This window comes from Brachionichthys hirsutus, unplaced genomic scaffold (assembly GCF_040956055.1).
Source record: "Brachionichthys hirsutus isolate HB-005 unplaced genomic scaffold, CSIRO-AGI_Bhir_v1 contig_1098, whole genome shotgun sequence".
NCBI lineage: Eukaryota > Metazoa > Chordata > Actinopteri > Lophiiformes > Brachionichthyidae > Brachionichthys > Brachionichthys hirsutus.
This window is the reverse complement of record NW_027180517.1, coordinates 77243-98423: the sequence shown is the minus strand read 5'-3', so window position 1 is coordinate 98423 and position 21181 is coordinate 77243. Positions and strand designations below refer to the sequence as shown.

General features: G+C 42.3%; 2 protein-coding genes across 2 annotated transcripts; both read left to right on the top strand.

Moving 5' to 3' along the window:
• Window positions 1-506: 506 nt before the first annotated feature.
• Window positions 507-5306, top strand: LOC137915788 (renin receptor-like). The gene is made up of 9 exons (XM_068758907.1): window positions 507-597; window positions 2268-2398; window positions 2477-2605; window positions 2974-3069; window positions 3169-3306; window positions 3584-3637; window positions 3723-3872; window positions 3952-4071; window positions 4550-5306. Exons 1-9 carry the CDS (start codon window positions 522-524, stop codon window positions 4739-4741), a joined length of 1086 nt encoding a protein of 361 aa, XP_068615008.1. The 5' UTR covers window positions 507-521; the 3' UTR covers window positions 4742-5306.
• Window positions 5307-8168: 2862 nt separating this feature from the next.
• LOC137915791 (sentrin-specific protease 7-like) lies at window positions 8169-19517 on the top strand. The gene is made up of 23 exons (XM_068758910.1): window positions 8169-8225; window positions 9034-9099; window positions 9182-9297; window positions 10594-10827; window positions 11750-11865; window positions 12156-12274; window positions 12567-12569; window positions 13397-13718; window positions 13901-14043; window positions 14418-14555; window positions 14635-14668; window positions 14816-15037; window positions 15514-15950; window positions 16186-16317; window positions 16529-16665; window positions 16767-16883; window positions 17230-17325; window positions 17409-17629; window positions 17748-17794; window positions 17876-17919; window positions 18045-18113; window positions 18179-18329; window positions 18435-19517. Exons 1-23 carry the CDS (start codon window positions 8169-8171, stop codon window positions 18570-18572), a joined length of 3159 nt encoding a protein of 1052 aa, XP_068615011.1. The 3' UTR covers window positions 18573-19517.
• The last annotated feature ends 1664 nt before the right edge of the window (window positions 19518-21181 follow it).

The window sequence follows — 21181 nt, the reverse complement described above, 5'->3', positions numbered from 1 at the left end:
CACTGCACCGTGTCAGATACCCTTGTGCACGACCGGGACAGTGAAGGTTAGACGTTTTGGAGATGAGGTCCGAGAGGACAGACTTCGATGGTTTGGACATGTCCAGAGGAGCGATAGGGACTAAATTGGTAGAAAGATGTTGAGGATGGAACAGCCAGGGAACAGGGCTAGAGGACGACCCAGGAGAACCTTCATGGACGTAGTGATGGAGGACGATGCAAAGGACAGGGTGAAGTGGAGAAGGTTGGGTTGACACTTAGGATATGTTTTGAATTTTGATAACCATGTACATAGCTTTAAATCATCAGTTTCACTCCAAGAACAGAAATACACTTTAATTTCACGTTAGTTCTTGCTTTAACACATTCGAAAATAAATACATAAATAAAATGCGAAGGAAACTAGTTCTCTGAGTCCGGATGCTGATCCTGGCTTCCGGTAGTCCCGTCTGCTTTTGTCCCGTCATCCTTTGCGGCACGGTGACGTCAGGTCAGCTGACCGCTACTATCGCAAAAAGAAAGATGGCGCTGACAAATTTTCGAACGATGGACGCCGTTTTCTCTGCGGCGTTTGTCCTTTACCTCCTTTTAACAACCGGTAAGATAACAATATTATCGGTCACAATTCACCTCCTTGAATTTTTATCCGCATAAATTCAACAATAGAGTCGCGTATCTGCAGCATTTGCGTTCGGTAACTGGCTGCCCTGTCCCGGAACGTCGCTATGTTATTGATAAAATGTCAGAACTGTATCTTTCCACTTTATAAAGATCGGTTTGAATGTTAGACGTATTAAAGCTGTACTGCTTCTACTCGATAGCTTGTACAGCGTGATATACCAACAGCCGAACACTATAGTGTAAGTTTATTACCGCGCTGACAAGCTGCAATAACGTCAGAAATTGTGTTGGATTTCCCATCTAGAAATCTGTCATGGTGTTATGGTTCTTTAAAATAGAAGATTTATTCAAAAGCACATCTCTGCTTCCCAGCAGCTGGTTACAAATTCGCACTAGGTCTTCTGTCACGTGACAGGCTGCAAAAAAAAAAGGCTGTTCCTCTCAAATGATCATCATCACGAGTTGTGCTTCCCTCCACGGAGCTGCTTCGTGGTTGTATTTAGTCATTACTGTTACATGTAGCACGACTTCACCGAGAGGAATTCCTAGTCTGTGAACCCTCATTGACAATAAACACCTGATTCTGATTCTGGTTCTGATGTAACCGAGGTATAAACAACAGACTGACGTGTTTGACTACATCAGAATATGCATATCTGTCCGCTGCCGCATCAGAAACGAGTTCAGATTCACCATCGCCACACAGAGGCCTTCGATAACCATATAAAAACGGTACATGCCCAGAATGTAAGAACTAGTCTTAGTTTGCCTTCTCATAGCTCATGATTCTGGATCAGGATGATCCGGTTGTGGCGCGTGATGAGCCCTAACCGAAAGCCAATGGAAGCCTGAGTGTGTGAGTGTTCCTTCACAGACTTGACTCGTTCCCACCCCTGAATTATTAGTGTCGTCAATGCTAATGGGGAGTAATTACTGGTTGTGTAACCTGAGGTAAGCGCTCACTGCTCTACGTTTTATGTTTTGTTATTTTTGGTTATCTTAGTTTTTGCTTTTGGTACCGTTAAAGAAGAATGAAAAATGACCGTTAAAAGTTATTTCATATGAAACAAACTACCAAAACAATTTAAGATAATATCTTCAATTTAAATCCTGTGATTATATATTTCTGCAGTCACGCACTTTATTTATAAAGCTAATTGTATTGGTTCCATAATGTCTCTATTTAAGGAAATGTCCACCTCCTCTTTATTTTATTAATAATATGCCACATCAGAAAAAAAAAAAAAATACTTCACTCAGTAGTTAATAGTAAAAGATTTCACTTATGGGATATTGTTGCCTTCTGTTGTGAAATGAATAACATATATCAAAGACCAAACATTTCAACTAGCTTGGTATGGAATATATAAATATATGAATACTACTTCTTCATTCTCCTTTATAGGGATTCCCTGGTCAGAACATAACCTAACCTAAAAAGTTATGAGGCAGAAAATCCTTCTACTGGATAAATAGGAAAAAGGGCTGTTAAAAAGTGGTAACTCAATGTTTTCACCCAACACAGAATTTATACGACACTAATAATAATAAGAAATATTTTGCTCGTCTGCTGATTTGAGAATATTGTTTTTTTTGTGACATTATTTCCCACTTTTTCATCGTGACATGCTTTCGTATTTCTCACAGGTGTACATGGAGACAGTCTGACGGTGCTGCAGGCTCCCGAGTTTGTATCCTTCCAGAAAGGAGACTGGCCTATTTCTGGAGAGAAGATCCCTGACCTGGTGGCTTTAACCATGGGTTTCTCTGTTCAAGAGGTAATGTGAAAAAAGAAATGGCTCCTCCGGACTCAAGCTTGTGGACTGTGCTAACGTGTGTCTTTTCCTTTTGTACAGGATCTGTCCTGGCCGGGCCTCCGAGCTGGTCCGTTGTTTCAGCGTCCCCGGGCTAATGTGCTGGTCGTGGTGAGAGGGGTCGAGGAGCTCGACCTGCCTCAGAGTGTGGCTTCCTATCCCTTGGAGAATGTGAGTCCGCACTGATCCGGGCCTTCGGGGTCAGTCACACATTACTGGAAGCTGTGTTGGGCCAAGACATACGTCGATGCCTCATTTTGCTATTTAAAGTTTTTAGTCATTATTGGAATAATTAAAACGCCATAAAACGTTGGGAAATAAATATATTTGGTTCTACTCAAAGAAAAACATTAAAAGCAAACTAGATTATCTAAGCAATATAAAAAAGCGTAATTAAAATGAAGTATATAGGACACTGCATTATATACAGTGAAAGAGTAGTGGCAGAATAATGAGGGTCTCTTTAGCTTTGTGCATTAGATATAATGCCTTGCTATGTTATTTGGCTTTGTTTAGTCAGCGTGTCTCCTTCCCTGCAGCCAGTGCCCTTCACCTTGGATAGTGTTGCAGAGACGGTCCATTCTCTGTTTGCTGAGGACACCCCTGTAGTGCTGCAGCTGGCCCCGAGTGAGGAGGTGATGAAGAATGCACCCAGACCAAACAGTACATATTTGCCACTTCTCTTATCCCCTTTGAGGTGCTCAGTGGTGAATATTTCATCTGTTGTGTCTCAGAGGTTGTATATGCTGGGCAAGGCCAATGCCGTGTTTGAGGACCTGCCGGTGACCTTGCAGCAGATCCGAGCTCGTCTGTCCCAGGACGGCTCGGTGCTGACCTCCCTGCCACTCAACTCCCTCAGCAGAAATGCAGAAGTTGGTTTCCTACAGCAGCGTAGCACCCAACAACGCGAGGCCATACAGGCCTTAAATACCTCGTATAACAGCCATCATGACTGATTTAAACCGGAAGATGATGCTATCCTGTGTCACGGTTATGCCGTTCCCACTATGAGGTGTTCGAATGCATGTTCTCATATCATTAACATAGAACTCACTGGAGGTAGTTGGTACAATTTATCAGTCTTTGTTTCTTGAGATTTGTGAAGTGGGAGTCAGTTCTCTCCTCTCTTACCTCTGGCTTCCTTTCCAGGCCGATTTGCTCTTCCTGTCTGAGGTCCAAGTTCTGCACGATATCACAAGTCTCGTGAGTAACCCTGGTTTTATGAAAGGATCGATGAGGATAGAACGCGCGTTGTGGCTCAGATATCTCTGTCCTTTGCATGTTGTAGCTTCAGAGGCACAAGCATTTGGCAAAGGACCATTCTCCGGACGTGTACTCCCTGGAATTGTCCGGCCTGGAGGAGCTCAGAAGGATCTATGGCCCGGAATCTCCTCAGTATCGAGATGCCACCGCCATTCTTGCTTCTGTCCTTCAGAAAGTAAGGGGAAAGGCATAATGGATATTATTAAAGATAATGTGATCAATTATTTAATGTCATTGTCTTTGTCCTTTTCTAGCTAGGTGAAGATATGTATGGTCTCTATGGCAACAGTGCTGTGGTGGAGGTTGTTACAGTGAAGACCTTTGAGGTTCCTTTGACCAGGAAGTCCCGTTCGATTCTGGAAACCAAAAGGACCGTAAGTTGGAGGCAGACCTTTTCATGAGCGGTTTACGGATTTATCGAGTGTCCTAACTGAGAAATTATCACACAATTCAGGCACAAAATCTACTCTATAATTTATTATAAATAGTTAGCTAGTATTTAGATTACAGCTCATGAATATAGTGCGTTATGTTTCAGCAGGAACAATAAAGTGGTCTAACGATGCCAACACGTACTGAAATCATACCCCTCTACTGCTATTACTATCACCGTTACTATTACTACACTGCCTTTTTTGCATGTGTCATTTGAAGTAGTTACGAGCTGGATTGAAGATTGCACAAGAGAAATGTGCACATTAAAAGTTGGCTGTCAAGGAACGGACCAAAGATTACATTTACGTATTTTCCGTTTGTTTATTGAAGCCGTTTCCTCACACAGACATGGTCGTATGAGGGAAACCGATATTCTTAACCAACCCGGCTTCCTTTCTTGATGTGAATCTTTTCCAGGGTAGCTCTGGCCTTTACAACCTGGCCTACAAGTATAATTTCCAGTACGCTGTCATCTTCAACATTGTGCTGTGGCTGATGCTTATTCTGGCCCTGGCTGTGATCGTCATATCTTATAACCTGTGGAACATGGATCCAGGATATGACAGCATCATCTACAGGATGACAAATCAGAAGATCCGGATGGACTAAGTCCTGACCATCGACATTCTTTCTGTCCTCTTAGATCCTTTTGGTGAATGTTTGTGTTTTGTGGGGTCTTGTTAAGTGAACTGTGACGGCTTGATCACATTATTGGTTCGATATTTGTTTACGAAACTGATGCTCTCATCCACATGAAGCAGTTAAATATCTAACTCCACTGGTGTATACGCTGAACAAATTCAGCCACATATCATTCCTTAAGTCAACTCGCTAGCGGTTTTATTTGTTCCCATGCTAATAATTGTAAAAAAAAAAAAGCAACAACTTGTAATGTTATGGATGACTGGTAATTTCCTGTTTTCTGTGTGAAGTTGAGCTTCTCTCTTCTTTCTGAATGAAACTGTTTTAATTTAAATGCCGTCTATGTGTATATATTGAATATAAAAATGTAAGAGAAACTGCTGTATCGTGAAAATATTTACAGAGTTTAATTCATGGAGGTTTTGATTTCAAATAGTGTTTGAATATTGGACCGCATACTTCAGAAAAGTACGTTGAATAAGGAGAAAAGAAGCTGTAAGTTTCAGTAAAAATGTCTGATAATAAATTATTACGTGGATCATTGATTTTGGTTTACTTTCATCTCCAGCGTGTGTGTCAAATCAGTGTTTCGACTCGCCTGTACACTACAGTGCTTTAGCAGTGGTTCTTTTTACAGTGTGAGTATGATATTTAAAGATCCTAAATAAACCGGTTCAAAATAAAGCTGTAAAGAATGCCCCCTTCAATTGAAAGTGGATTTTGGGGACTACAGGGAGATTTATTTCTCACTCCTTCCTGTTCAAAGAAAGCTGCTCACAGGTAAATAATTGGTGCTTAATGGAGTGGGCTTGGCTGAAAAAGAGGAGAGGTGTTCTTCATTATGTAGGCAATGGCAGGAATATTTAATTAAATGCCAAAAGGTCACTTAGGATTTTTCAAACTTTGACTTTCTCTTTCTGACCATAAATGGCACCAGAGTTATTTGGGGTGCACGGCTATTAAAATTAATTATGGAGTCTGAGGTAAAGTCGAGGACTTCAAGTACCTCGGGTCAACGTGCAGAGTGATGGAGAATGTTGATTGAAATTTTAAGGTGAATTCAGATATGGATGCTGATTTGTGTTAACATTTTTACAACATTGTGAGAAGGGATATTCAAATAATATTTAGTTAATATCAATAAATGCACCAGGCATTAACAAACCGACACTATAATAAATACAACTGAATTCAGATATGGATTATTAAATCTGGGAGATTACAATGAATATTTGGAGTGTATTATAGTAATAATACTAAGTACCGGTACTTATAATTGTTCCCCTCAGCGTTATTTTCTGTCAGACCACATATCTATAAAATTAATTGACCTGACCGGCGATAGATCGCGTTAAAGCGTGACCCCTGTGGCACAAAGGAAGCTCTTCTTTGTGGTCTTCGCGATTAGCCTGTTTCTCTTCCGGTGTGCACCGGATGTAGCTAAGGAATATTGAAGCTTCTGATAGCAGCCGTGTAGAATCAGACTCCAGAAAATGTGTATTAAGATTTTTGCAATGTTGCAGTTAAAAGAATGTCGTTAAAAATAGCTGTGTATATTCTGGTTAATTTCTCCTCAATGGCCTTTGAAGCCCGAGCGTAGGGTAAGCTTTACTTCTCTTAGGTCTAGCTAGCATTTTGCCCAATCTGAGCTAACATGAATGTCAACGTTGCTAGCTCCTTTAGGTTATTATTATCGGTGGGTAATGAGGTTGTTAAGTTTCTGCAACGTCCAGGAACGGTGCGGGGCTTTGCGCTAGAACGTTTTGTTTGCGGTTATAATCTTTTTCCTTTGTAGGCTTTGAGTAGACATCGTTGTGTTCTCATTTGTTCAATTGTGCAGAGAGCAAACTTGAATATTTTACCCGGTTGGTAACGTGATGGCAGGCAAACAAAAATAACAAATCTTTAATTGTATTTTTTAATACAGTAATTTAGAAGAGACTTAACCTGATGTCGTGACATTTCAAGATAAAAAAACAGCGTATCTACAAACCTGTCCCCCAAAGTTGTGAGGATGTGTAAAATGTAAACAGAATGCATGATTTAATAAGCATTGACATCTCGTACTTCGTTCAAAATAGCACAAATACCTCATAGTAAGTGATGAAAATGAAAAGTTTCATTATTTACTAAAGATCTATACCTTTATTTAAAATTATGTCGGCATCATGTTTCAAAAAAAAAGTTGGGACATTTTCAGCGTAAGACTTGAACAAAAGACACTTTTTAAAAGATGGTGCTGGCAGGAGAATCTGTGGAGTCACGATGTCATTGAAAGCCAGAGAACCTGAAGAAAGGGATAAGGCTGCAATCCGACATTGGATGGCCGTGATCTTCAAGACCCTCAGATGGCGCGGCTAGAAAAAACCGACTCCCTTCTGTAGCGGACATAGCTGCATTAAAACAGTTAAGAGTCCACGGCTGATTCCAGAAGCCACCGTCTTTGAAAGAGAACATCATATAGAAACCGGATCCAGAAACGTTGCTTTCAGTGGGCTCGAGCTCATTTAACATGGATTAATGTGGAAGGGAACACTGCCTTGTGTCATGATGCATTCCTGGTTTGCATTCCCTACTTGTTAACGTTGTTGTTGCATTATTGAATGTAAACTATAACAAAGGTGACCTTGAACTCCGTTACTCCTGAAATCCTACATCAGTCAATCAGAAAGCATTCCACTTTCAGAATTATAGCAGTTCTCCTCAGCTCCCAAACAGTTACAGTGTTGTTAAAATAACGGACTTTCTTTTATATGTGTATCGAATTCTAAATGAGGATGCAATTTTTTGAACCTGTTCTGTTCGGACAAAATTTTGTCAAATTTATGTGCTATTTTAAAATGCATATGGGGGGTCGTCAGTGATTTGCACATTGTTGCACACTGTTAATTAGATTGGCCCGCTATTTTTGGAAACAGGTTTTTGTATTGTGATGTTTCAGAGACTCGCCATCCTTTAAAGTCAAGCGGTGCGACTCCTTTTTTTGGCCACATACCCATTTTTTAAGACTCTGCATGCTCTGTACCCACCAGCAGCTTTGTCTTGATTTTATTTAATTTTTTTTACCGTTTTTGTTTTTCATCTGACAACAACCAGAGAAGGGGGCCACCTACTGCATATCTCCCATTCCTTTACCGACGTGTACTTTTCTTTCTCATGATTATTTTCACTTGAGTAACATGTTTCCAAAATATCCTTTTTCCCACCAACATGTGAATCAATTTTGTTTGAAATTCATTCATTCATCCAACTATACGGGACATACTTTCTTTGGATCACATGTTGCGACTCATGGAAATGGACAGACGTTGTTCAATCCTGTAAAATGTACTTTGTAAAATAATTTTGTTTTTGTTTCTTGCAGTGTTCGTGTTGTCGCACAGAATTTCAGACCATGATGGACCATCAAAGAGCCGTAACGATGCCTTTTACTGTTGACAAGGATAAATTGGTATGTATGACCTATATTTGTGCAATATGCATTTCTGATTATGTACATCATAACTAGGTTTTGTTATTGTTTCATCCTGATACTTCAGTAATATTTGTTGTATACATGTTGTATACAAAGTGTGTGATTGTTTGGACTTGGTGTAGGTATGCACTGTACTGAGTCACAGTTATGACTGACATGGAAGAGCCCCTCAAAATTTGGGCTCCACACTTTTTAGAGCATTGTGAGGTAGTTCTTTTTTTTATTTTTATTTTTATAACTTTCTGTCAATGATACTTAAACTGCTTAATGGATGAAATGAAGGACATTATCCCAAAGGAGGAACCATTGAATTTAGAAGCAGATCAGTAAAAGGGTGGGGTCCCATAATTGTTTACACCTTCTTTTAAAGGTCTTTTTTAATCACATTTTCTTTGATGGTAATCACATTACCGGTACTTAGAACGTTACTCAGAACAAGCTCAAGGCATTTCGGGAAATGCGATTCATTACTTGCTTGAGGGATTGTGATGTGCCATCAATGCTCGGAAATTTGAAGGACTTCAGCTGGTTTTGTGACGGAAAACCGATCAAGTGGCAAATTCCAGTCTGGCTGATGCTGACTCAGTTACCTGCCCGTTGTTTCGGCGCTTACCAATTTGAATGACAAACTGTACTGACCTACGTATGCTGCTAATGTATAATGAAAGGTTCCCTTAAGAGCCCTGACTACACTTGTACTGTTTCACTTGCTGTATTTGCACATGTTGGGAAATGTACTTGCAACCCATTAAATGCTAGCATGGTAATTCATTATGAATTTCAGATGGAGAGCCCCTTCAGAATTCCCATGACGTGTGTTTCATCAGAGATCGGGACACTTGACAAAAAGGTACATTAACATATCTTTGGGTTGTCTCTGGACACGTGCACTATGGTAGCTGTTTCTCACATTGTTCTTTTCCCTCAAACAGGTTTCTTGGACAGAATTTTCAGATCGGAAACACAGACATTGTGATTCACACTGTAGAAATGGATCCATATTGTTTGGTCACAATCCTGCGGCCAAGTTCACGTTGGAAATGTGCAGGTAAGTGGACCCAGACCGCAGACTTTATGAACCAAAACAGCTAGGCGATGTTGGACCCATTAGTCGAAACTCACAAATGACCCTCTAGACCTGCTCCATGGCAGTTCCAGCCTCAACATCCTTCCACCGATATAGTCCCTGTCTCTCCTCTGGACATGTCCAAACAGTCGAAGTGTTGTCTCTCTGTCTTACTCCTGCTCACCTTCAATTCAGTTCAATTCGATTGTATCTAATAGCGCCAGATCATGACAGAACGTTATCTCAAGGCACTTTCCAGATCGCAACATCCCACTTCTTCTTAGCTAACCCTTTTCCTGTATACACTTCTGCACTTCCTGGTTCCACCACCAGGTCTCCTTTCCTTTTGGAAGACACTCCCAGTCCTCTCCTACCTGCCTCCCTGATCACGCTAGCTGTTGTGTTCCAGCCTCTCTTACCCACCCACCGTTGACTGTTGACTGCATGTCCAATTTTGGCATCGTTTTCCGCTGCATGCCATTTCTGCATTTATCCGGGCTTGGGACCGGCTCAAGGGAGACACTGGCTGTGCTGTGCTAGCGCCTGCTAGGTGTGCTACCTGTGCTACCTATGAGGCTGCACTGATGTCATAAAGGTCATAAAAAAAAAATCCGCTCCAACTTGGACTTCTTGTAAATAAAAATTCTTACTTTGTAGTGCATTGTGATTTCTTAAACTTCCACAAGATGGCGCACTGACCTTAAAATTAAACCCATTTAGTGGTTATGGTTAGTTGTGTATTTCAGTGTCTTAATCTATAAACATTGCTGAGGATGCATAGGATGCAACTCTGCTATAAATTGATTTCCAGCCTACGCTTAGAGCTCAAATGCTCTAAGCGTAGGCTTAGAGCATTTTATTATTTTTGCATAATGATAAAGTATCTTGAATCTTATCTAGTAAATGTCTACATGCATATACTGTACAGGAAATTTATGTGAAATATTCACCATTTTGATTAGTAGAACAATTGTCACATCTTTGAGCTTATTTGTTCATCGCTGAGTCAGCCTTTGGTTTTGTAAAAATCTTCGTACTATTTAAAGCAAACTTATAAGCCCCCCTGCCTGAAGGCCCAGCTTATCATGAATGTGCACATGACTTATCGACCCTAGCTGACTTGCTTGCCCCTCCCTTTTGATCAGCTGGCGTACATTAAGCCTGACCTGCAAGGGTAGATGAGCTCAACGTTGGGATACCTTGAGGCAGTAAAATGTTGCTGAAAAGATGCTGCTCACGAAAGGTTGTGAATAATTGCCTCTTTGTTTCATCCTGCAGGAGGAAGCCCCGGCTGATCCTGACTGATATTCTGAAGTCAGAAGAGGGCAAGGCTTACATGGAGAGAATAAAACAGAATCGTACGCTGGGAAATCGAGGACAAGTGTCGAGCACGCAGACGGAGCTCAGCGACTGCAGGGACTCATCCCTGAACTGCAGACACAGACGGTATTGTCACAGGATGGCAAGAAATACGACAGGCAGCAAGAAGACCCCATGTTTACTGTCTCGAAGGTATAAAGCCAACCGTAAAGGAAAGCGTTGACACTTCAGGAAACACATTACTGTGCAACTTATGATTATTTTCGTCGTTGATTTATTTGCCGTTTACTGTAATGATAAATTAATTTGAAAATGAAATGGAAATATTCTGATTCTGTCTATATGTTGTAAGATTGGTCATCTAGATCTAAAGCTCACAGATGAACTCCTCTTTATGTTCAGTTTATGTTAGATGAGGTAAAACGATCTTTATTGGGAGTGATGAGCCGTTAATGGATGGGATATTCCAGTGTGGTCATCATTATCTCTCGCGCTCGCTGCTCATAATGTGCACCACTTTCTACTTGGGCCAACCGAGCATCAGTTCCATCTGTGGCCACCACGCAGCACTGCAGTTTCCATGGGGACAGCATTTCTGCAATAACAATCCCATAGATAACCAGCTGCAGAAGATAAATTAAAATCCAGAATCAAAGGGAATCAGGGAATGGATCTGTCTTGCATGAGAAGGTTATTGGATGATTTGGCTTTATCCATACTGCGTCTGATGATCCGCTGCTATTGGAAAAGGGCTGATTTTTAAGAGTCTGACAATGAGGTAGTTGCTCTTGCAATTAGTGAACAAACTAGCCACAAAAACAGTCGTAAAATATTCTTCAATAGGGTTTTGTTTTCTATTTGTTTTGTACATTTGATGAGGAATCCTGTTTTTATGGCGTTTGGCTCAGATCGCTGTATCTTTGTCTCCACTCTATTCCCATAAAGAAAACTTGGTGATGTCACATGTGATAGAAACAGAAAAAGATTTCACAATGTTTGTAGATGTTGCTTTGCGTTTATTTTAAGCGTATTCAAAGTGCTCACTAATTTATGGCAAAAGGATGATGAGTGTAAACCATAATCAGAGTGGTGGTTGATTATTTCATGCCTTTAGGTCACGGTTCCGGAGAAGGCCACAAAATAATGATGATCATGTGGGCGATGAAGAAAAAGATATTGAAGAGGTGATATTGGGCACGAAGGAGGACTACAGATTTTCTGAAGTTGTTGGTGGGTAAACACGGACGTGTGGTTGCTGATGTGATTCTCGTCTCGTCCTCCGAAAAGTTCAGCTTGCTTTCGTTCCCGTAATCTCGGAGCTGCAGGAATAAACAAACTCGCTATACCTTCTAGTCCTGTAAAATGAAACGGAACAATTAACGTGTCTTTCACTTTCACATGAATTTTATTTCCCTGTCAGCTGTTTCTCATTTATCATAGACGTAGTAGAAGCCTTGCTTGTCAGGTGACTTTGCATATTTTCATAGTAAACGTGATCCGCGTTTCTTTGGCGCACACAGATTGTGGGCTGTCTGTGAGCTGGGAGCCTGCCGATGATGGAAACAGCTGCGATGAGTTCTCTCCAGCTTGCATGGGAGAAAAGTGGACCGATCCAGATAAAGAAGTCCGAGACAGTCTGGTGAGTACCATACATGGTAACAGAAAGAGGTTCAGAAGTCTATCGCCGAGGACTAAACCATATCCAAACAAGCCATTCTGTCAAAAGTCCAGGCGTGCGCCTCGTGTTTATGTAAACATGCCTTCAGCTTTGAATGTCAGCAACTTAATTTGCATTTCCATAAAAGTTTGTGATGGTAATCTGAGCAAATTCTAGTTGTGCACATTCCCATAATACAGCAGAAGTCTCAAATTAATCCTGTATAAATCTCAGATTGCATCCTTTGCATAAAAATGAATGAAATGATGAATAGCAAGTAGCCCAGGCATGAACATCAACTGCAGAGACTAATTAAGTTTTAAACCTTCATGAAAACCCTTTTCAGTGTTTCCACTGCTGGTGTCGCGTGACGCGCTTCCCGCTAGCACCAAGTAGCCAGTGTTGGTGCTTACTTAGGAGGAGGTCTGTTCACGGTTGATTCAAACATCGCTTAAAGTGACATCCAACACGTTTACAAATGGACGAAGCCAAGCGATCTTACTGATCCCACATGTGATCTCTGAGGGCCGATGTCCACACAGAGTAATGTTCTGCCTTGATGCTCGGATCACTGGGAGGAAACACGACTTTGGTGTGAGAAAAATCACTGTTGGATCTACAGAGCTCCCAACTTGGATACGCATTCTCACGATGAAGTGCACTGGTGCGATTTGTCTCGAGTTGTCCGTCTGATTCTCCGAGCCTTAACTTGTGTTAAGGCTTTACGTCTTCACACCAGTGGCAGCAACATTCGGGCTACTGAAGAAACAAAGGAAGGGTTTGGCCGGTGTTGGGTTTAAATGCGGATTACTGACAAATTACTTCCAATCACTGAGTCGATGGGTCCATTCAGTTTTATCTGGCCTCGTGTTGTTTGCGGATTCCACAAGGAAAGCAGTGCTTTAAACTGCACAGAGGAAAACAGGCTGGGAAGGTTTAAGATGTGTTACGCGCTCTAAATTGAGAGCAATTGAGAAAAAAAAGTGCTGAAAAGACATGTCCTGTGGACTCTAAAGACATCTCAACGTTGTCCCTGTCTTTCAGTGGACCACAGGATGTTGATCTGTTGGTTGCTGGAGTTTAAGATCTTTTCTGTCTCATCAGAAGAATAAACGGAGGATTACAGGGTCACAGTGCAACGGGACCAACGGCCCCAAGCGCTCCAGAGAGAGCGTGCTTCGCCTCACGCGAGGAGACGGGAGAGATGGCGCCCTGGCCTCCTCGCCCGCTTGTCTGGAAGAATGTCGAGACGATCTGGAGGGCCTGGATCAGAACGTTCTGGAGTTCACGCTTGGAGGCGATGCGGCAGATGCTCAGGTCCCAGTCACCAGTGCAAGTTCGGAGACTGGAGAGGTTCGCGGTGCCTGCAGACGTCGTCTGTCGTCCAGCCAAGACAACACAACCCAAACAGCCCACCCTGAACCCAGTGAGTGTGCCAACCCGAACCAGTGCTGCCTCCCAGCTGCATTCTGCTTCCTTATTTCGGGTTATATTGGTGTCCATCGGTGGCAGACGTATGCTCGGGGCCTGTTTTTCCTAGTGGTAGTATCGTAATTCCCAAACGCAATCCTCGCTGGGCCTGATGAGGTTGTCGTCTTTGTATTTTAGTCGTGCTCTCGAGTGATGACGAGAGTTGTGACATTCCTCAGCACGGCGGTCCAGCGGTCCGGTCTGCTGTTGCTGCGGAAGAAACATTAATACAGGAAGCAGGAGCCAAACCGCAAGAACCGTCCGACGTAGAGGACATGCAGGTTTGCAGAATTATCCCGTGTGTCATATTTATGATAGATCTGTATGAGTTAAGCGATTCGATGTTTTTAACTTAAGCTCTGTTTGAAAAGCATGCTGCTAGAGAGGCCTGCACTCACAATGGCTGTGTTTTTAATATCATGCACAACCCTCCTTTCCTCTCATACTAACAGCGTGTTTTCACGAGGCAAAAGTTACTGCACTGATTACTACCGAGTGCTGCACAGAGTAGACACCAGCAGGCTTTGCTGTTAAGTATGGTGTCATTTGAGGTTCGGACACTAGATGGTGCCAAATCAGGACCTTTCCAATTCCACGTGAAGTGGCTTTTTGCGTCCTTCTCTCCATACTTCCTGTGTATGTTTGTGTACTGAAGCTGGTGCCGGCGGCTGTAGAAGAGCTTCCTCCAGAGGGTGTTTCTCTGTTCTCCAAAGTAGAACACAACTGTACGGCCGTGGCCTTCTCCACCGTGCACTGCGGAGCTCACCGAGGGAGATCAAATGGAGAACTCATGGTAACCTCTATAACTCACAAATTGATTTGCTGACAACATTCCAGCCATTGTAACGGAGTTTTATATCGCTATTTCACAGCTAACAGACAAACAAATCATCATCCCTCTGAAAGGTAATGCCTCAAATATTGTTCTTAGCTCTGAGCTGTATTGTCGCAGTGACTTGTGAATTTAGATTCATGTCCCATAACAACAGTAAAATCCAGTGTGATACATAAGCTATGAGCTGCTAAGCTAACCAAATGTTCTCTTGTCTCCAGACCTTAGTAAACAAGCTGAGATGACGTTAGCGATTGATTGTAAGGACCTGAGGAGGTACAGTATTTGGGAGCAGCAAGACCTGCAGGATCTTCAATTTAAGTGCGCCGTGGAACCCTTCCCTCCTGCTACACTCCTGCTATACTTGTCAGAAAGTGGTGCTGCTGCTGTGCAGCAGAACTTCTTCAAGCTGTGTGGCCGACTCACTGAAACCACTGACACTGGTAAGCAGGCTCTAGTTTTGCATGTTGCCATTTAGGGTAGCGTCTTCGGCGGTGTATGGAGGGATAGTGGTCATCTTGCCCTTCAAAGGGAGTGTGTTCCCGGAGCAGACTCCAACAGAGTAGTAAAAGAGAATGTCAGAGAACTCTGTGAACAGAGTGTAAACGAGTGAAAGTGGAAGAAGTGCAACAAAGTGTTAAACGTTATAGGAATATCTCATTAACATGGACGCAAGTTAATTTTAACTCGGTTGCACTTGGCAATACAGTATTTATGTATGCTTACCTGCCCCTCTCGTGTGATTTTGGACAATAATCCTCGTTTTTGCATAAAAGAGGAATTAGGATTGGGCCTCTAATGGAAGACTCAATTTACACTCAGCAGTTATTTGCTTTAACATATGAACCTTTGAGTGCTTTAAATGCAGCCTGAGCTTCAGCGTATTGCTTGGTAAGCTGTTGTATTTCTTTATCAACAGACACGGTGAGCCCGTTCATCGTGCTGACTCTGCAAGATTCTCTGGAGGGAATGGAAGGGGCTTTGCTTCGCTCCCTCTTGGACCTCTACTGTCTCAACAGTATTGCAGATGCGGATTGCATTCCTTCTCGAGATGCTGGCTTGGAGGACTTTGATAGTCCTGTCCTTTCTCTGGCCGATAGCATAGAGCTGATTAAAAGAACTGGATTGGTCTCTAACCTGTTGTCTCTTCTGAGCCTGGAGAACCCGGATTCTCATCTTAACACAGACCTGGATAGCCCACATTCTGACACAGAAAGAAGTATAACACCACCCATCCAACCAGAAGATGATTCACTGCCAGAAACAAAGGTCGAAACAAAGCCCGAAGGAGTGAGTGGGCCGCCGCTAAAACCAGAGGAGGATCACAAAGATCAAGAGGCTGACGAGCCCCATGAGGTAAGATCATCTCAAAGGTTTTACCATCAGTGCCTCATAAAATCAAAATACTTTACAAAAAGTAAATATTCAAATCAAGCCAGAAGCACAAAATAGAACTGAACCGGCAGCAGAAACTTTCCATTTTTCATCTCGTGGTTAATCTTAGAAGGACTCTCTTTGTTTGGAACCACTCCAGTTATTCTTTCTCAGGTAGGTCTAAAACGTCTCTTATTTCATATATTTCCTCCCACAGAAGAGAGAAGAGAAACCCTGTCCTGCATACACGCTGTGCCACCGTAGAACCAAAGCATCCTACTCTGTGTCCATGTGCAAACCGGACTCGAGCTGGACCAAATACAAACACAAGGGCTCAGCTCACAGGCAAGTCACTCCCATCATCCCATATGAAGAGTCCCTCGCAGGATACACTCGGAGCAGCAACAAAAAGATCAAGCATCAATGCATCCAACCAACTGTGACTGAATAAAGGAGAACCTTTAATTTTAAAGAGAACTTAATGCAGCAACTGTATTTAAACTGAACTGTGATATCCTTAAACATGTCTGTCTGCACTTTGATCATCAAATCTTTTTTTTTTTCTACCACCTCTGCGTAGACTGATCCAGTTTCCCCCTCCACCAATAAAAGGAGGGATAACGGTTACAATGGAGGACCTGCAGTGCCTTGACAGTGGGCAGTTCCTCAATGACGTCATCCTTGATTTTTACCTCAAGTCAGTGATGCGTTCAAGCGAAACGAGTCAAATTGACCTCGTTTGTAAAGGCGAGAGATTCACTTTTGGATTTATTGTGTTCGTGCCCTACTTTGGACCAGATACCTCCTCCATAAAGCTTCTGCTGCTGTGACCGAGCGCTCCCACATCTTCAGCAGCTTCTTCTACAAGCAGCTGACGCGGAGGGACAATGCCAGTGAAGGCAACGCCAAGGACTCGTGAGTACTGATGGCGTTGAACAAAACTTTATTGTTCGGCCTTTTCAGTTTGGAAGCTGCAGCGACTATAGCCCTTCTCTCTGGTGACGAAGTTTGACTTGTGATGACTGTCTGCTAAGTTTTACATGGTGTTTGTAAGTTAGCATTGTTAGCATTGCCACATGAATTTAAATGTAGTAGACATAAATTCAGACGGCAATATCCCTTGACTTTGGGTATGATACCTAAAACGTTGGTGCATTCAGACCTGGAATAAGCCAGATTGAGAATAAAGCTCTGCTGCTCTATTCTGCATCTACAGGATCACGTGAAAAAACTGTTAAAACATTCTTTTTGTTTGTCTTAGCTGTCAGAGACAGAGGCGCCACCAACGGGTGAAGACATGGACACGACATGTGGACATCTTCAAGAAGGACTTCCTCTTTGTGCCGGTGAATCAGGAGTGAGTTTACGCACATGACGAGCTGTATTGTGCAGCAGATACTTAGTATGTCACTTGATATGTCATTACTATCATCTCTTTAGGGCTCATTGGTATTTAGTTGTCATTTGCTTTCCTGGACTGGATGAGTCAGCATTTAAGGCACAGAATGGTCCAAGCGCTCAGGTTGGAGAGACCCAGAGCAGCACGGGCGAGTTACAGGACGAAGAGGCAACTCAAGGCTGTGAAAGCCCCGATAATAACACAGAGACGCTGCCTAACCCCCCCTTGTTGAACCACAAAGACCACGGGGACACAGAGACAGGTGTGTTATAGCAAACAATGGATGTCTCCTCCATCCGCATCAGGAAAATATTCAGTATTAATATGAATATCTCAAGCACTTGATTTGCACATGTTACGACTGATTGTCTGTTTTGTAGAAAACACTAAAGAAGACTCAAGTAAAGACCCAAAACCTGGTCCAGTGGTAAGAACAAATTCTGTAATTGACACTTTTTGGCCTTTAATTATTCTTTCAAATCTGCTCATCTGGATTTTGTCTTTGTAGAGCTGCACAGAACAAACCTTCAAGAAGAAAACTATTTGCAAGAGGTAAGTTCACAATTCGTCACAGTTTTCATGTGCAGCAGCGAATGCCGACGTATCAGAGCGAGAACTGGTGCGACTGCTGTGGATCCAAACGGTGAATGACCGATGTGCCCGTTCGCTCTCTCTAGGCCGTGCATTCTCGTAATGGATTCCCTGAAACGTTCTCCTCACGAGCGAGTCTTTAAGCTGTTACGAGAGTGAGTATGGCGCTTTTAAGCCCGCCGTCTTAAGCAGAGTGTGTGTAAGAGTGTTTGCCCTTCAGCTACTTGGAGTCCGAGTGGGAGGTCCGTCGCGGTTTGTCGAGGGAATTCAACGCAGAACAGATGCAGAGCTCACACTGCAAAGTTCCCCTTCAGGACAACAGCAGTGACTGCGGCCTTTACCTGCTGCAATACGTTGAGAGTTTTTTGCAGGTAAAGAACTCAAGAATCACTTATTCTATGCTTCATATTTTGTTTCAACGATATAGCCCAGTAACATCAGCACTAATGAGACATTGCTGCTTCTTCTGCTGTCAGGACCCCGTGGTGCACTTTGACCTGCCGTTACAACTGCAACGTTGGTTTCCACGGCAGCAGGTGCGAAGGAAACGGGACGAAATCAGAAATCTGGTGCTAAACCTTTACCGAAGTCAAAACCTGAGTAACGGCAGATAGATTTGTCCAGTCGTTCGGCTCCAGTGCTTCACATTCCTGCATCCATTAAGTATTTCTGCTCACACTGAGCGACGGACTCTTAAGTTTCAACTGAGAATATTTTAACATTTAGGCCGCTGTTCGTGTTTTCTTCTTTACTTTGAACAAAACATGTGATCCCTTGGTCTATCTGTGGGTAGTGTGATTGAAGTTTTTAAATACATTATATCTAGATATGTACATGTTTGTACAACCCATGGCTTTTTTATTGATTGTTTATATGCTGTAGAATATTTTCTAGAAGCGGTTGTCTGTAATTTTCTTTGTAGAATCACGTCAAGCTAAAATGTAGAAGAATAAAGACACACATACTAGTTTGTGCAGGAGTTTTAGTTGTGATTTGCTGACATCAGAACGTGATGTCTTGACGTGAAACGCCGTCACTGGGAGAGCTGAATTCTTCCAGACGGAGTACGAAATCCTGTGCAATTTATTTTCTGAGAAATACCATTGAAACCTCACGAATTGTAATCCCTCCATTGAAGCGCTATTTATGCCTCTTGTTGGCAAAGTAAGGAGAAGAAATCGACCCGGTGCCTCACTCAGGTAGTTTGCAGGATGACTTTAACCGGAAACCCAAGATGGGTTCTTCCGTTATGGCTTTGCCTGCTCACGTTGACCGGATCGGGACATCAGACCTTCAGAGGAGGCCTCCGTGTCAATATTGCCTTGATGTATTGTCATTGCCTTTTGTTTTGTGTCTCTTTTGCTTTGCGATTTCTTTACCCAGATTTGCGACACTGATTATACATCAATAACATACGTTATTATGGGTAACCTTAAGCTTATGACATGCCAACCCTGCATCGAACACTTTGCAGTCCATCACTGCTGTTCTGCTCAGCAGAGATCAGGCCGCATCATTTTGTAGTTCTCTTTTATTGTCTCCTTTCGCATCGATGCTCACAATGACGTTTATTTTAAAACATCGTGTTTGCTGTTTATACAGAAACTGATTCCAAAATATCGTTGGTTTAAGTTGTTCATTAAAAATTGTAGAACAAGTCACACCTGCTCTTCTCTTCTTCTCTTGTATTGCTTCTATTTCCATCTGGATCCACGTTGAAATGGTTGCGTTAAACAGCATTGCTACGAGCTCTTACGTTACCGATGCTGACTGGACAATAGCTCACGTGTTTGTCTGGAACCTTGGAGTCCAGATTTCATTTTAATATTGTTGAAGTCCACTTCCTGTCCTGGTTCCTGTCCTTTAGACCTTTTCGACCGAAAGGCGTTGAGACAGGATCTCTCCTTCGTCGCTTGCTTCATTACTTGGTTGGTTCTTTTCCTGCCAGCCTTCTATCCCTCCCATCGTGGCGTGTTTAGTGAAAGCTTTCCTCATACATGTTTAACATGCAACAGGTTTGACAAATCAAGCTGACATTTGTTTCTAATGTAATTAAGCAGCTCTTCTATAAAATGAGGTTATAATTAAGTCAAATAAACATATGGTATTTATATTGTGTTTTATATAACACACAAAATTGTTCCACTGGTTGGAATTTGCATTTCTTGTCTATTTTTTTCTGTTCTGTGTTGCCGCGGTGATGTTTTGATGGCCACCATCATGCTCGGTGCTATTGTTGCGTATGGTGTAAAATAATGCGTCACAGAATGTTAACATGTTCAAAATGAAATTTGCTATTTTTATTTTATGAACCGGTAAAGCATCAGATTTCTACTAGTTTTAGCTTAAACAATTGTGAATGTGAACATTGTAAATAATAGTATTTATCTTTCTGGCTGGTTTCAGTTCTGTCATAACCATCTTTTATTTTGGTAAACTGTTCATAAAATGGCAGCTTATTTCAGAAGCACTTGTTTTTATTACTGTTTAACTGTCATTTCAACCAAGGGTTCATTGTGACATGCTGCCCTGTGTTATCTGTCCACACGGTTACATCTGAGATGTGTTGACTGGCTCATTCTGGCAGGTCCCATCACAGCCTAATTCTCAGAAATCCCCCCCCCCCCCCCTTATGTTTGGCACGGCAGTGTTAACATCAATCCCCTGTCCAGCGTCTTCATAATATTATTTCTATTCAGTCACCATAAGAAGTGGAGGAATGCTTCTCAGAACCTGTAAGATCTCTCCTGCAGGATTGCTTACATACTGGAGGAACATAGACCAGAACCAGCCCCCCCCCCCCGGGCCTTCTTGGCTCCTCTGCGAGTCGTCTGATCGCAATGATCCTCATGGTTTAGGATCAAGGACTCTGCAGCATTGAGCAACACATAATCCAACTAAATAGTACGGCCTGATGTTCATAGAGATACGAAACCAATCAGATTGATCATTTTGGCCTTGAAGCATTTAGAGGATGTCTTAGAATGAATTCTTAGTGCAGTATGTGACCTGTTGTCCACCAGTCTAGTCCAGATGAAGATACTGTGACAACTGCAAAACACAATAACTTCTTCAGACATCTAACTGCAACTCAGTAAAAGAACAAAAACTCTCAAACTGTTGGCTGTGTTGCAGATATATTCCGTTCATCCCCAGAGGACGTATAATACAGCTGGTGGCGTTTCTTCAAGTTACATTGTGTAGAGTCATCACCTTTTTTTGG

Excerpts from the sequence above, each read along its gene's own strand:
- LOC137915788 (XM_068758907.1), top strand. The coding sequence starts at position 522 with ATGGCGCTGACAAATTTTCGAACGATGGACGCCGTTTTCTCTGCGGCG. Across the intron at positions 3,307-3,583 it reads CCCTCAGCAGAAATGCAGAA|GCCGATTTGCTCTTCCTGTC; the intron begins GTTGGTTTCCTA and ends CTTCCTTTCCAG. Across the intron at positions 4,072-4,549 it reads TTCTGGAAACCAAAAGGACC|GGTAGCTCTGGCCTTTACAA; the intron begins GTAAGTTGGAGG and ends AATCTTTTCCAG.
- LOC137915791 (XM_068758910.1), top strand. The coding sequence starts at position 8,169 with ATGATGGACCATCAAAGAGCCGTAACGATGCCTTTTACTGTTGACAAG. Across the intron at positions 17,795-17,875 it reads ACCCAAAACCTGGTCCAGTG|AGCTGCACAGAACAAACCTT; the intron begins GTAAGAACAAAT and ends TTGTCTTTGTAG. Across the intron at positions 18,114-18,178 it reads GTCTTTAAGCTGTTACGAGA|CTACTTGGAGTCCGAGTGGG; the intron begins GTGAGTATGGCG and ends TTTGCCCTTCAG.